At 35.8% G+C, this 16,250-nt stretch overlaps 3 protein-coding genes and 1 pseudogene across 3 annotated transcripts; 1 reads left to right on the plus strand and 3 right to left on the minus strand.

Moving 5' to 3' along the window:
- Window positions 1-728: 728 nt before the first annotated feature.
- Window positions 729-1,745, minus strand: taar12c (trace amine associated receptor 12c). Its single transcript, XM_016497743.1, has one exon. The coding sequence runs from the start codon at window positions 1,743-1,745 to the stop codon at window positions 729-731; it is 1,017 nt and encodes a 338-aa protein (XP_016353229.1).
- A 3,576-nt stretch (window positions 1,746-5,321) lies between these two features.
- LOC107697102 (trace amine-associated receptor 4-like) lies at window positions 5,322-6,382 on the minus strand (annotated as a pseudogene).
- A 5,969-nt stretch (window positions 6,383-12,351) lies between these two features.
- taar1b (trace amine associated receptor 1b) lies at window positions 12,352-13,350 on the minus strand. The gene has a single exon (XM_016497744.1). The coding sequence runs from the start codon at window positions 13,348-13,350 to the stop codon at window positions 12,352-12,354; it is 999 nt and encodes a 332-aa protein (XP_016353230.1).
- A 1,664-nt stretch (window positions 13,351-15,014) lies between these two features.
- On the plus strand, window positions 15,015-15,998 carry taar11 (trace amine-associated receptor 11). Its single transcript, XM_016497724.1, has one exon. It carries the CDS (start codon window positions 15,015-15,017, stop codon window positions 15,996-15,998), a length of 984 nt encoding a protein of 327 aa, XP_016353210.1.
- Window positions 15,999-16,250: the final 252 nt, after the last annotated feature.

The raw sequence follows: 16,250 nt of genomic DNA on the forward strand, positions 1-16,250 counted from the left end.
AAAAACATCAGCTGGGGTCAAAAAATTGAAAAAATTGAAAAAAGGGCCTAGAACAGGCAGTAACAGTAAAATACGGCAGCCAGCAGAACAAAAAAACACCCATGACATGATAATCTATAAAGTATAACAACATATCGACCTTATCATTATCATTTTTTAGAAATATCATTTTCAAATGTGAATCTCAAATATGATCCATGATACTTTTAATGAACGTCAACATCATTAATGTATTGTACTGCATTATATGTTTTGAAACTACAGAGCTTTGATCATAAAACTAAGCATTTAAATATCATCTTAATAAAACATATTATTGTGAGATTGATATTTATATCATTTTATTTAAGCAGTCGACTAAGCTGCTATAAAGATCTCAATGATTTACATTAGACATCAGAATTTCACCTTACTATTTGTTCATATAAATATCACCAAATTGCATATTTTTGCTCAGTTTGGGCCTCATTATTCATATTCTCAATATATCATATTATATGAGTCATAAAATCCGGAGGAATCAAGTAAGATACTCAACAAAAAGACATGCTGTATGCGTTTTTGTTGAGTATCTTACTTGGTAAGTTATGAGTTATGGTATGTCTTTAGATCTGTTGTACCCAGGAATAAAAAGATAAAATGAACTGTAACATATAAAAGAGTTGCAGGGGGGAAAAAAATCTTACTGTGATGAAGAAAATGACAAGTGATAAGTTTGAGCGCCCTATTCATTCAAATACCAAAGTGTTACAATCCTTGTTGCCACAGATATAAGTGGAAATGAGAATCTTAAATGCACTCTGAAAACAAGGGTAGAAAAAACCATAGATCAAGGGGTTACAAGTGGAGTTCAAATATGCAAACCAAATTACAGCATCAAAAACAATAGCTGGGGTGAAAAAATTGAAAAAAGGGTCAAGAGCAGTTACAGTAAAAAAAGGAAGCCAGCAGAACAAAAAAACTCCCATGACAAAGGCCAGAGTTTTAGCTGCTTTTCTCTCTCTGTGAGCAGAGCTTTGGCTCTTCAACCTTCCAGTCACTCTTTCTGACATAACCTTTGCGTGTTTTTGGGCAACATAGAAGATTTTCATATACAGAGAGCTCATGATCGACCCGGGAAGGAAAAATGTGAGAATTGGACATATAATACCCCATTGCTTGTTAAAAAACAAAACACAACTTCCCACACAATGAGTCTGCAATATCAGCATCTCAAGTCCAACTGCATTTATCCCTGAAAACACAACAGAAAAGCTGTACACAAATGAAAACAGCCATATAAAGATAATAAATGCAGTCACAGTGTTGTTTGTGACCCTCATTATGTATCTTAGAGGGTCGCAAATGGCCATGTACCTGTCGACAGATATTAAACTGAGATGCAGTATTGAGGAGATACAGAAGCTCATGTCTAAACTAGAATGCACTTTACACACAAAATCTCCCAGATACCAGCAGCCTTCAACAGATCGTACCATGCTGTACGGCATGACCAAAGAACCCAGCAGACAGTCGCTGGAAGCCAGAGAGCGAACGATCAGATGAGTTGGAGACTGAAGCTGTTTGAAGTGAGAGATGGAGATGATGATCAGCAGGTTCCCAAAAACTGTTGTAAGGATCATCAGCACCAAGAAAACATACATTGCCACTTTAACCACAACATAGCGCTGTACTTTCAGACAGGAGTCCGGCCGGAGTGGATAGCAGAGAAAAACAATCTGAGTGTTAGTTTCATTTGAAGTCATCACGTCTGCTCCGGATACTGAGATAAATTCCTTTGTAACTGTAAAAAGGCCGTTAACTATAAGCCAAAGTATAAACAGAATAATTTTGTAGATTATAGTTTGGTAAAGACCAATATCCAAATAAAGGTGAACATATATAGTACATGCCCATCTAGTTTAACTCCCTAAATTGACTCAGAGCAGCTCAGATTTGGTCATATATACTCTCAGATTTGAGGTAACCCTCCCTACACCTGTCACTGTTACCCAGAGTAAAAAAAAACAAAAAAACACATGAACTCAGGGGATTAAAATGAGAAAATATACTTCAACTGTGTGTCCTGACCTGAAGCTCAATAGATGAGTTGTAGACATTATTACACCATTACTGAGGGTATTCCGGCCTTAACGCACAAGTATTTTGACATATTTTAAAGTCTCCCTGTAGTCAAATATTTTATCCCTTAAAACTTATCTTTGATCATCAAAATTACATATTTAAATGTTTTTTCTTGTGAAAATAATTTTCTCATTCCTTAAAATAGCTTGAATGCAGCTCTACACCCTTGCCTCATTTACTATACGCTGATCTATGAATATGCAAATTAGTCCCGCCTCCACTCAGTCACACCAGCCAGCGCCTCCTGATCCACTGAACTGTAGTAAACGCAAAACAATGGCGTACACGGATAATGACTGATAAAACTATCTTTTTACTAGCGGACAACAACAGTGAATACTGTAACATTCGTTGAATACAGCCGTTTGTGATTCTTAACTTGCGCCCGCGAGCATATGCGTGTGAAGTGCAGACGCAGTTGCGGGAGAGGTGCGTCTGACTCCGGGCTACTTTTACACTGTTGCCACGGGTTATAATGCAAGTTAGCGGTTCTAAATTCACATTAAACCACAGCGTCATGGGTTTTTTGCTTTAATTTATTTTTGGTTTTGTGCTGGTATTGGTATATTTTGCATGCTAGTGATAGGAATCGATCCCTTGATGTGATTGGTTATTGGTTTGTGACGTAGCAAACCGAGGGCTGTTTCAAACTGTATTTCTGGGTCAGCCTTTGGGAAACTACAGTTTTAAGGAGAAAATGCTCAGAAATGGTATTGATTAATAGATTGGCACATGGTTTGTCTAAAGGCATATTAAAAACACCATATAGACAAATAAACAACATAAAAAAAACTTGATTTTCACTACAGGGGGACTTTAAGTATTTTTGTCCTGTCCATTGGTATGACTATCACCATGACAGTCACTGCAATTTTGAGACTGAATCCCACATTCACATACAGATGTGCACCCGAAACTTTGCAGCATGTATGTGGCTGTTCGTCCTCTTAGCAGCATAAAAGCAAAACTTTTATCAAATACTGAATGGATTATATAGCCTATATGTAATATGTATATGTAATCACTAAAAAACTGTTACTCATCTTAGTACATCACAATCTCATGACATTATGTTATAATCAATGAAGCTCTCTACACTGCACAATGATCCTCTTACAACCCTAATTCCAGAAAAGTTTGGACGTTTTGTGAAATGCCATAAAATCAAGAATATGTTATTTGTTCATTCTCTTTAACCTTTATATAATTGACTAAAGTACAAAGAAAATAATTCCAATGTTTTCACTGGCCAACTTAATTTTATTTTGTAAATATAAACAAATTTTGATTTTGATGGCTACGCCTTTTAAGTAAACTCCTTTTAATTACACATTAAAGGGGTCATGAACTGAGAAATCAAAATGACCTTGATCTTTTGACATATAAGAGGTCATTGTACTATAAAAACATCCTGTAAGTTTCAGAACTCAAAACTTTCTTGTTAGTCTAAAAACAGCTTATATTGAAGCCAGTATGTCGAAATGACAGCTTGTGGAATCTGTCACTTTATGACGTAATAGTGTGGCTAAACCCCGCCTCCGCAGAAGAAGATCAACGCCTGCTTCTACATCACTGCCTGATTAGCCCCGCCCACTGATTCACGCATGTAGTGTACAGTAAATAACGAGAGAAGCAAACACAGGTCTACACAGAAATCAAACGATAAAGATGGCTGACAAGTATTTTCCAAAGTATTTTTTTTCCATACTATGGAAGTCAATGGTTACCCTCAACTGTTTGGTTACGCACATTCGTCAAAATATCTTCTTTTGTGCTTAACAAAAGAAAGAAACTCATACAGGTTTGGAACAACATGACAGTGATTAAATGATGATAGAATTCCCATTTTTGGGTGAACTATCCCTTTAACCATGTAGAGCATAGCACCACCTGGTGATCAAAAGTGATAACAGTTTCTGCACAGATTTCCTGAGGCTTAAAGACTATGATTCCACTGTAGAAAATGAGTGTAATTTTAACTGTAAAATATTGTAAAGACGCTACGGGGAAAAAGCTGTTAATAGGTTAACAGTAAGTTCCCATAGCCTACTATATACAGGGTAAAATGCTGTTAATTGTACAATTTTTAGAAGTAAAAAAAGAACAAATCAACGTATAATTTACAGTAAAAAAACTGTAAACTGTTATTCCCAGAATTCTCTGCATGACACTCCACATTTGAAAGTATTTTGTTTAAATAATCATGTTTCTTAATAGTTTTGTCATTTTTGTTATCAGTTATGTACATTTGGGTTTATATTGCATCTTCTGTTGTTTAATGAATGTTTAGGCTATTGCATTATTTAAGTGCCATGTGTGTTACCATGATGGTGTTTAGTGTTTGCGTGAATGACTCTGTGGGCCTTCTATATATTAGTATATACTTCAGCTCGTGGAAAAGCTACTTGTGATTAACTGATTCTTCATGCTGCTGTCTCTTCTACCACCTGCATTATTATGGTTGTTGTCAGTTTATGTTAAAGATGCTAAACAGATTTTAGTAGCAGTGTGCATTGTTGAATTTACTAGTTTATTACACTCATATTTTCTTGTTTGTAAATTACAGTTTTATACTGTAAAATTCACAGTTTGTTCTGTAGATGTTTTTACAGTTTTTCTGTATTTTCTGTATACAACCACAGCTGCCAAAATGATTTTGTAAAAACTAAAAAAAAATTTACAGTCATGTTTTTGTCTGTAATGTTGGATTTTGAAAAATACATATTTTTCTTTTGCCACTCCTACAATTGTTTCCAATTTTCAACAAAATCATAATCAAATACACACTAGGGCACAGATGTTCTTCTAAAGGGATAATTTTAATGTAAAAAAAAAAAACATGCATGTGTGATCAAACATAAATAAAACATCACATATCATGTTATGTTTTATCTACTTCATTTCTAAATGAGCTTAGGCTGATGCATAACCTTGCCCTACATTTAAGTTAGAAGTAACTGCTGTATTTATAATTTCCACTTATATGGAATAATAGATAATAACATCACAACTTTCATTCAATTTAGGAGGTTCTTATAAGATATAGAACACAGTTTATTTCAATAGTTGTAAAAAGTTTATTAATATTTTGTCATATTGTCCACAATATCATATGGTAAATTATTTCAGCATGCATGAACTAGCCGATAAAAGCATGTAGTTTAATAAGAGGAAGAATTGTTTATTGTGATGCATAACATGATAACCTGATATAAAAATGACATTCATTCAAAAGTGAAGGTGCTTGAGTCAATGAAGCCATAAATAGAGGACGATATGAGTATTTTGAAGGCCTTCTGAAAGCGAGAGTAGAAAAAACCATAGATCAATGGGTTACAAGTGGAGTTAAAATATCCGAACCAAACCAAAGCATCAAAGACACTGGCTGGAGTCACAAATTAAGAAAAGAGTCGATGATAGTAGCAATAAAAATAGGCAGCCAGTAGAACAAAAAAACACCCATGACAATGGCTAGAGTTTTAGCTGCTTTTCTCTCTCTGTGAACAGAGCTTTGGCTCTTCAACCCTCCTGCTGCCATCACAGTCACTCTTTCTGACATCATCTTTGCATGTTTTTGCGCAACATAAAAGATTTTCATATACAGAGAGCTCATGATCGTCCCAGGAAGGAAAAATGTGAGAATTGGACATATAATACCCCACTGTTTGTTAAAAAACAAAACACAACTTCCCACACAGTAAACCTGCAAGATGAACGATTCCAAGCCCATTTTGTTTACACCTGAAAACACAATAAAAAAACTGTAAAGAATTGAAAACAGCCATATGAAGGTTATAAATACAGCTACAGTTTTGTCTGTGACCCTCATTCTGTATCTTAGAGGGTCACAAATGGCCATGTACCTGTCAACAGATATTAAACTGAGATGCAGTATTGAGGAGATACAGAAGCGCATGTCTAAACTAGAATGCACTTTACACACAAAATCTCCCAGATACCAGCAGCCTTCAACAGATCGTACCATGCTGTACGGCATGACCAAAGAGCCCAGCAGACAGTCGCTGGAAGCCAGAGAGCGAACGATCAGATGAGTTGGAGACTGAAGCTGTTTGAAGTGAGAGATGGAGATGATGATCAGCAGGTTCCCAAAAACTGTTGTGAGGATCATCAGCACCATTAAAATATATATCGCCACTTTAACAACAGTAAGACGATGCAGTTTCGGACAAGAGTTTGGCAGGAGTGGATAGCAGAGAAACATATTTTCAAAGTAAATATCAGTCTTATTTAAAGTCATCACATTTGCCCTGGATGCTAAAAAGATTTTCTTTGTAATCATAAAAAGGCTGAGAATTATAAAGATAAGTACAGTTTGTTAAAGACCAATATCCAAAGAAAGATATACACATATATAGTGCATGCCCATCCAATTTAACTCCATAAATGGACTTAGTGTAGCTAAGATTTGTCCATATATACTCTCATATTCAGAGGAACCCACCCACACCTGTCAAGTTAACCCATGGTTACAAAAACAACATGAAATCAGCAGATTAAAATTAAAAAAGAAATTGGACACTATTCATTAAATGCAATATATACTGATGAAAAAAAAAACATCTGTGATATGAAATATACATCTTTAAATATATAATTTTTGGGCCCTTCTGTCCCTCTGGAATTATTATTATTATTATTATTAGACAATTACACAATATTTTTTTTAAATGACTGCACATACATTAAAATTCTGGCTGACACCAATAAGGCAATAATTATTTATATGTTATGGCTGAAAACCAATAAGTGCTCAATATTAAAATTCTATACTATTTTGTCTAAACAAAGGTTGTTTTCAATTCTACAAGTGAATTAAGGCATCACAGCATTATAAACTACAGTAGGAAAATGTGTATTCAGAAGTTTCATTTAACAGTGTTATTAAATTATTAGTGTTTTTAGTGTTAGATAATAGAAAAAGCTATTTAAATGTGAAAATAGAGGAATGCACTTCACACACCCCTTTTGAAATATTCTATCTATAAAACTTAGAACCTTCAATCTTTTAATGTCTTTAAATTACTTTTAAAAGTATTTAAACTCTATAACTACAACTACAGTAAATGCAATTTCTGCACTGACCTGAGTATTTCTTAATTTTTTTGAAGAGGTTCTTTTTAACACTTATTATATGTTTAAAGATTTTTGCACAGTAAATGTCTATCTGGGCCTCCACTGCAGGCTCTCAAAACCACAGCTGTCAGTCACACACACCTCATTAATGTCTTGGAGCCATGAGACTTGTTATCATACTCCATTTTATCAGAGTGACTCTCAAAGCAGTCAGACTAATCAAAGGTGTTAATACCAGCGCTCACCTGCTTAGCACTTATGCCGCGCATGAAGCTCATTAGCTGTGTCCTGTCACATTATTATCACAGCCAACCTGTTTACCTATAATGCCCTACAGAGCTTAGCTTTTGTCATTAATGAGACAGACAGGAAAACAAACTTTAACTTCTTTGTGCTTCAGTCTAATCACATAGCCCTACAATATGAGAGAATAATGGGAATAATTTCACTTTGGCTTTTCAAAAGACCATAAAAGTGAAGAACATGGACACACCTGATTTGAACTGACTGAATGATTTGAGTTTCTAATGAATTTTTTCGCAAATATTTCATGATAACATTTCATGTTTTAAATTATATGACAATGAATTTAATTCACATTAAGATACCTTTGCTTCATGTCAGTTTGTCACATAGACACACATTCATAGGGCCTAAAAGGGCCCCATTCACACACTCTTCTGTAGTGATGTTTTTTTTGTTTTTTTTTTTGTTAACAAAGGTTCCCATGAGACTTGTTACAACCACTCTGTTTTAATGACTTTCAAACATGCCTCAAAATCCAAACGTGTGAAGTCGCATCATTAACACTGTCACTCATTAGGATGAACACAACAACAGTCTCTTCAGCACTAATAACCCATCAGGTGCAGCCTGTTTACCCATAAACACCCACTGATCTTTATGACAGGTGTGACATGAAATGTCATACAAAAGACAAACAGCACATATCAGTGCTTTAATTCAAACTTTTGTGTCCAACAGCGCATTAAATGAGTAGAATGAAAGAAATCAGTAATTAAGAGACAAAAAAGGACCCTAAAAACAACATAAACAGCATGAAATAATAAATCACTGCATGTATTAATTTACATAAATATTTAGAGTTAAGTGTGGATTATTATAAATCATCAGTATAAATGTATTTAAGTTAGTTATGAAGCTAGTGATGCAAAGTCCGATTCATTTTCTGCGAACCGGTTCTTTTTGGACATTAAGCAATGACGTCAACGCATTTCGTTTCTCACAACTCAGTGCCATGTTGTATTAATGAGCAAGTGAGGCAAAGCGAACGCACACCTGTAGAGGTGCAAGTTGAAGGAAAAAATTAAAACCTAATTGAAAGAGAACAACTGCACACTCACTTAAGCATAGGCTATTTATTAACCAACGTTTCGGCTAGTAGCCTTTCTCAAGGTTTTAATGAAACATTCCAATAAAGTCATTTGTGAAACATTCAAATAAAAAATTAATTGTGTGAATGCATATAGCTGATTATTGCCTTTCATTCACTTAAAGGGGTCATATGATGTTGCTAAAAAGAACATTATTTTGTATATTTGGTGTAATGCAATGTGTTTACGCGGTTTAAGGTTCAAAAAACACATTATTTTTCCACATACTGTACATTATTGTTGCTCCTCTATGCTCATCGTTCTGAAAAGCGCGGTGGGCCAGCGATCCAGTGCATTTTGACTGGTCGAATACCTCAAGCGTGTGACGGAATTGTTACACCCCTTACCAGGTTCAGTAAACTTTCCTCTGTAAAATGCGCTACACATACTCAAATATTTGGGTTCAACTGTTCTGGAACACTGTTGTAAATAAAACGTAACCACTCATTTCTAGTTGTGTCCTCTTTTGGAAGACCAAACAGACAGTCGCTGGAAGCCAGAGAGCGAACGATCAGATGAGTTGGAGACTGAAGCTGTTTGAAGTGAGAGATGGAGATGATGATCAGCAGGTTCCCAAAAACTGTTGTGAGGATCATCAGCACCATTAAAATATATATCGCCACTTTAACAACAGTAAGACGATGCAGTTTCGGACAAGAGTTTGGCAGGAGTGGATAGCAGAGAAACATATTTTCAAAGTAAATATCAGTCTTATTTAAAGTCATCACATTTGCCCTGGATGCTAAAAAGATTTTCTTTGTAATCATAAAAAGGCTGAGAATTATAAAGATAAGTACAGTTTGTTAAAGACCAATATCCAAAGAAAGATATACACATATATAGTGCATGCCCATCCAATTTAACTCCATAAATGGACTTAGTGTAGCTAAGATTTGTCCATATATACTCTCATATTCAGAGGAACCCACCCACACCTGTCAAGTTAACCCATGGTTACAAAAACAACATGAAATCAGCAGATTAAAATTAAAAAAGAAATTGGACACTATTCATTAAATGCAATATATACTGATGAAAAAAAAAACATCTGTGATATGAAATATACATCTTTAAATATATAATTTTTGGGCCCTTCTGTCCCTCTGGAATTATTATTATTATTATTATTAGACAATTACACAATATTTTTTTTAAATGACTGCACATACATTAAAATTCTGGCTGACACCAATAAGGCAATAATTATTTATATGTTATGGCTGAAAACCAATAAGTGCTCAATATTAAAATTCTATACTATTTTGTCTAAACAAAGGTTGTTTTCAATTCTACAAGTGAATTAAGGCATCACAGCATTATAAACTACAGTAGGAAAATGTGTATTCAGAAGTTTCATTTAACAGTGTTATTAAATTATTAGTGTTTTTAGTGTTAGATAATAGAAAAAGCTATTTAAATGTGAAAATAGAGGAATGCACTTCACACACCCCTTTTGAAATATTCTATCTATAAAACTTAGAACCTTCAATCTTTTAATGTCTTTAAATTACTTTTAAAAGTATTTAAACTCTATAACTACAACTACAGTAAATGCAATTTCTGCACTGACCTGAGTATTTCTTAATTTTTTTGAAGAGGTTCTTTTTAACACTTATTATATGTTTAAAGATTTTTGCACAGTAAATGTCTATCTGGGCCTCCACTGCAGGCTCTCAAAACCACAGCTGTCAGTCACACACACCTCATTAATGTCTTGGAGCCATGAGACTTGTTATCATACTCCATTTTATCAGAGTGACTCTCAAAGCAGTCAGACTAATCAAAGGTGTTAATACCAGCGCTCACCTGCTTAGCACTTATGCCGCGCATGAAGCTCATTAGCTGTGTCCTGTCACATTATTATCACAGCCAACCTGTTTACCTATAATGCCCTACAGAGCTTAGCTTTTGTCATTAATGAGACAGACAGGAAAACAAACTTTAACTTCTTTGTGCTTCAGTCTAATCACATAGCCCTACAATATGAGAGAATAATGGGAATAATTTCACTTTGGCTTTTCAAAAGACCATAAAAGTGAAGAACATGGACACACCTGATTTGAACTGACTGAATGATTTGAGTTTCTAATGAATTTTTTCGCAAATATTTCATGATAACATTTCATGTTTTAAATTATATGACAATGAATTTAATTCACATTAAGATACCTTTGCTTCATGTCAGTTTGTCACATAGACACACATTCATAGGGCCTAAAAGGGCCCCATTCACACACTCTTCTGTAGTGATGTTTTTTTTGTTTTTTTTTTTGTTAACAAAGGTTCCCATGAGACTTGTTACAACCACTCTGTTTTAATGACTTTCAAACATGCCTCAAAATCCAAACGTGTGAAGTCGCATCATTAACACTGTCACTCATTAGGATGAACACAACAACAGTCTCTTCAGCACTAATAACCCATCAGGTGCAGCCTGTTTACCCATAAACACCCACTGATCTTTATGACAGGTGTGACATGAAATGTCATACAAAAGACAAACAGCACATATCAGTGCTTTAATTCAAACTTTTGTGTCCAACAGCGCATTAAATGAGTAGAATGAAAGAAATCAGTAATTAAGAGACAAAAAAGGACCCTAAAAACAACATAAACAGCATGAAATAATAAATCACTGCATGTATTAATTTACATAAATATTTAGAGTTAAGTGTGGATTATTATAAATCATCAGTATAAATGTATTTAAGTTAGTTATGAAGCTAGTGATGCAAAGTCCGATTCATTTTCTGCGAACCGGTTCTTTTTGGACATTAAGCAATGACGTCAACGCATTTCGTTTCTCACAACTCAGTGCCATGTTGTATTAATGAGCAAGTGAGGCAAAGCGAACGCACACCTGTAGAGGTGCAAGTTGAAGGAAAAAATTAAAACCTAATTGAAAGAGAACAACTGCACACTCACTTAAGCATAGGCTATTTATTAACCAACGTTTCGGCTAGTAGCCTTTCTCAAGGTTTTAATGAAACATTCCAATAAAGTCATTTGTGAAACATTCAAATAAAAAATTAATTGTGTGAATGCATATAGCTGATTATTGCCTTTCATTCACTTAAAGGGGTCATATGATGTTGCTAAAAAGAACATTATTTTGTATATTTGGTGTAATGCAATGTGTTTACGCGGTTTAAGGTTCAAAAAACACATTATTTTTCCACATACTGTACATTATTGTTGCTCCTCTATGCTCATCGTTCTGAAAAGCGCGGTGGGCCAGCGATCCAGTGCATTTTGACTGGTCGAATACCTCAAGCGTGTGACGGAATTGTTACACCCCTTACCAGGTTCAGTAAACTTTCCTCTGTAAAATGCGCTACACATACTCAAATATTTGGGTTCAACTGTTCTGGAACACTGTTGTAAATAAAACGTAACCACTCATTTCTAGTTGTGTCCTCTTTTGGAAGACCAAACCAAGTAGTTTGGCTTTCGCAACGAAACACACAGCAGCTCCACGACATGGCGGCGGCGGCAACAATACTACAGCGAGAATAAAAGTCACGCCTTCTTTCTTTGCATATACGTTTGGACGGTGTTATGCAAATCTTCCCACACAGTGATGTAGATATGTGGGGGCGTGTTTGAACGAGGTGTTTTAGGAAGGCATGGCTGAGTTTTGGTTGCATTTACACAGTTCTGACCAGCAGATTAATCATTTAGTGAAGCAATTGGTCTAACTGACCAATAGTATGCTATGCTATTCCGAATTAGGCCTTAGTTATGAGTATAACTGTTTTCTGCTGCTTTTGTTTTTAAATATTTCCCCAGTTACTATAATCCTCACAGCTTTTCTGAACCAAGAATGCATGAATGCATAAATGAAAGGATTTAAGGTGGAATTGACATAGCCAAACCAAACAAGTGCATCAATCAACATTGGGGGTGTTGTGTAGCCAATAAAAGGATTTATGATGTTACAGAGGAAAAAAGGAGTCCAGCAAACCAGGAAAACACCAACCACGATAGCAATCATTATCGTAGCCTTCTGTGCCCGAAGATGCGTGCCTTCCGATGGATAAACTCTCCTCAGCTGATTCAGCTGAAGACTAATAGATCTCGCTTGGTTTCGGGCAGCCATGTAGATTCTAGAATAAATGCCAATAATGATGAGACCAGGAACGTAGAAAGAAAAAAGGGAGGTGACCATCGCCGGGCCGTGACTAAAGAAGACGTGGCACCCTCCCACACAGCGTACGTGTGTTTCGTAGAAGTCCCTGTCACCATGAAGGTTGAGTTCGAGGTAGGTACTCGTGTAAGAGAATACGGCAGGGATCAACCAGCTGATAGAGATAATTAACAGCACTGTTGGAAAACCGAAGCGATAATGATACGTTAATGGGCCGCACACAGCACAACAACGTTCGGCAGACACACTCACGAGGTGGAAAATCGAAGCGATGCTGAGAGTCATGTCAATGCATGTGTGTAACTTACATAAGAAATCACCAAAGTACCAACAGCCCTGCATGGAACGGACGACACACAATGGCATGACAAACAGCCCGAGGAGAAAGTCACACAAGGCGAGAGAAAGAATCAACTGGTTTGTTGGTGTGTGTAGTTGCTTGAAATGTCCAATGGAGATGATGACCAGTAGATTCCCAATGACGGTCACAATGGTGGTCAACATAATGGCGATGAGCATCAGAACGTGGATGCCGTACGGTCGTACATATTTCCCACAGGATCCATTCAAAGCCTCATAACAGAGATCCATTTTAGTGTTTGATAGCCATGAAAACAAACAGCCTTGTGGAAAATGATAGGTTGGTTTTAGCCTGTTTAGTTCTGCTCACTTCTGTACCATCTACACTGCAAAACAGCTATAAATAAAGTTGTAGTTTCAATTAAGCAGCATTCCATAAAAACAGACTTCCTCCCAAGGGAGAAATACATTTTCCTAAATTTTCCATTTATGGAATTCCAATGGAAGGAGCTACTATAAATATTAGTCTCTCAAAGCAACAACTTTTCCCATAATATAAATACTCCTTTCCTACAGAAAGTCCTGGTCTGTCCCCGATCTGTTACCAAATAAAACCAATATTTTTTTTTTCCACCAGCTTTACAGCTAAAGGGGCAAAGTCCAATCAATCTGTCTATATATTTATCCATGAGTCATTAAGAACAGCAGCTGTGACTTTGTTTGCACACATGGACTACAAGAGCAAATAGCTGCATGTTAAGAAATCAATATAGAAGATCAATTCCAGTCTCACCATGAAAACACACTAACATGTGCATAACATGGCCATTATAGACTGGAAGCTATGCTTGTCTTTTTGTCTTATATACACACTTGGAAAGTGTAGCAGAACACCAGAACAGCTGCCACAGAGAATTATGGGAAATGTAGTCCAAATGTCACCTCGTACCAGCAAAATTAGTTTAGTTTTTTTTTCCAGCAAAATGGTTTACTGCATGCTTTAACGGCTATTCTTCATCAACATTACACCAAATGTGTAAGTGCTAAATTGTACAGTCAACATTCACAATAAATAGGCTACCTAATTATGACCAATAACAATTAGCTCCATGATTTTTCCTTTGACACGCCCCCAAGTCAAGGCCTGAAGAAAAAAAACTAACTTTGTCAATCTTCATTACATTATGGCTACCAGATGCTTCGTGAACAATTTGCTCTGAAAAGCATCAAATGCATTTTCCACCATTTCTAGGGGTTCAAAAATTTGTCACATGGCATTTACAACTCAAAACAAATAAGATCAGCCTGCAATAAAGTGAAGTCATGACAAAGTTGACGCTCTGATGGCACCACAATAAGACAAGTCTCAAAGACAGCAGACACTGAACATTTTTAAAATATTTAAAATATATAAATAATTATCCATTTTATGCCTTTGAGGGCCTTCAGCATGGACTAACTGGACAACCAGCCAAACTGACCACTAGATACACATACAGTTTACTCTTAAACATCTTGAGACACAAAAGCCAATCAGGAATTCTTTGTAATCACATGACAACAAAAGGCTCTTTTTATTGGCTCAGAAAAATACACTCTCTGTGTGAAAGTATTCAAAAGGCTACAAAATACAGATGTGCCATCATCCGCTCAGGACGCACAAAGACTTTCTGCGGTAAGATTACAAAAAACAACACAAATACGACACTCACTTATCAAATACTAACCTAATGTAAAATTAAGTTGTTGAAGATATTAAATATATTAACTATGTGATATTAAATTGAAAAAAATGTTTGTAAATATTAAGTAAATATTTGTTAAAAGTACTTTTTAAAAGTGTCTCAGTGGGTCTTCAGTATTTTCTTTGTAATATTTAGAATTTCTAACTAAAACATAGGGGGAAAAGTCTAATCAAGCTGTTTTCTCATTCTAGGTATTAAAGTGCCTGTACAATGAATCTGAGTCAACCGTGGACAGTAGAGTCTTTCGGCCTCTGTTTTGCATCCCTGAATGACTCATGCATAAAGACAGTATATTCTCCTGTCTTACGTGCTCCTCTCTACCTCCTCTTTACTATAACCATCATACTGATAGTGTTTGGCAACCTGTGGGTCATCTACACCATCTCCTCTTTCCAGCAGCTCCACACACCCACCAACTACCTGATCGTCTCAATGGCCGTATCCGACCTGCTTCTGGGCACTTTTGTCATGCCTCCCAGCATGACACACTCTTTGGAGACATGCTGGTACTTTGGAGACTTTTTCTGCAAGTTTCACTCCGGCACTGATTTTACACTCTGTAACGCATCTGTTTTGCACCTCACATTTATTTCAATTGACCGTTATTATGCAGTTTGTCAGCCGCTCCAATATCACAGCAGAATGACCACTCGTGTGAGCGTATTCATGATCCTGGTCAGCTGGGGCTTCTCTGCCTTTTTCGGCTTTGGCATCATATTCTCAGAGCTGAAAATCGAAAGCCTAAAAACCGAGGAGGTGCACGTTGCTTGCAAGGGAGGGTGTTTAGCATTGCATGGAAGAGAAATTGGAGTGACATATTCGATTGTGTTTTACTTCCTCCCTATGTTTATAATTGTAAGCATTTACAGCAGGATTTTTGTTATAGCACAGAAACATGTTCGTGTTATTAATAACTACCCCACAAGTTCATCATCAGTTACTAAAAAGGATCTGAAAGCCACTAAGACGCTTGCTATTGTCATTGGAGTTTTTATGTCTTGCTGGACGCCTTATTTCATGTGTAACATCATAGATCCTATTGTTAACCATACAATACCAGCACTATTATATGAGGTGCTAATGTGGGTGGCTTATTTGAATGCAGTGTTTAACCCCTTGATTTATGCTTTCTTTTACAGCTGGTTCAGAGAAAAATCCAAACTTTTATATCAAAAACTATATAAATTGTGCTAGTGGGCCTATTATAAAATCTACAATGTCATTTCTTTTTTTCATTCTAAATTTACTCTGCTTATTTCACTAAAATTTTCTCTTCTCTAAAAATGTAACATTTAATGTTTCAGTAGGTGTGAGGGAAAACCATGTCATATTCATTGCATGTCAAGCTTTTATTTATAAAGTTTTTGAACCACATTATAATCATAATTAATATAATCATATAAATTTAAAATGAACTATCATACATTTACGTTTGTAATATTTCGA

This window comes from Sinocyclocheilus anshuiensis, unplaced genomic scaffold (genome assembly GCF_001515605.1).
Source record: "Sinocyclocheilus anshuiensis isolate Anshui unplaced genomic scaffold, SAMN03320099.WGS_v1.1 scaffold38, whole genome shotgun sequence".
NCBI classification, from domain to species: domain Eukaryota; kingdom Metazoa; phylum Chordata; class Actinopteri; order Cypriniformes; family Cyprinidae; genus Sinocyclocheilus; species Sinocyclocheilus anshuiensis.

Coding starts and splice junctions, on each gene's coding strand:
- taar11 (XM_016497724.1), top strand. CDS start 15,015: ATGAATCTGAGTCAACCGTGGACAGTAGAGTCTTTCGGCCTCTGTTTT.
- taar1b (XM_016497744.1), bottom strand. CDS start 13,350: ATGGATCTCTGTTATGAGGCTTTGAATGGATCCTGTGGGAAATATGTA.
- taar12c (XM_016497743.1), bottom strand. CDS start 1,745: ATGACTTCAAATGAAACTAACACTCAGATTGTTTTTCTCTGCTATCCA.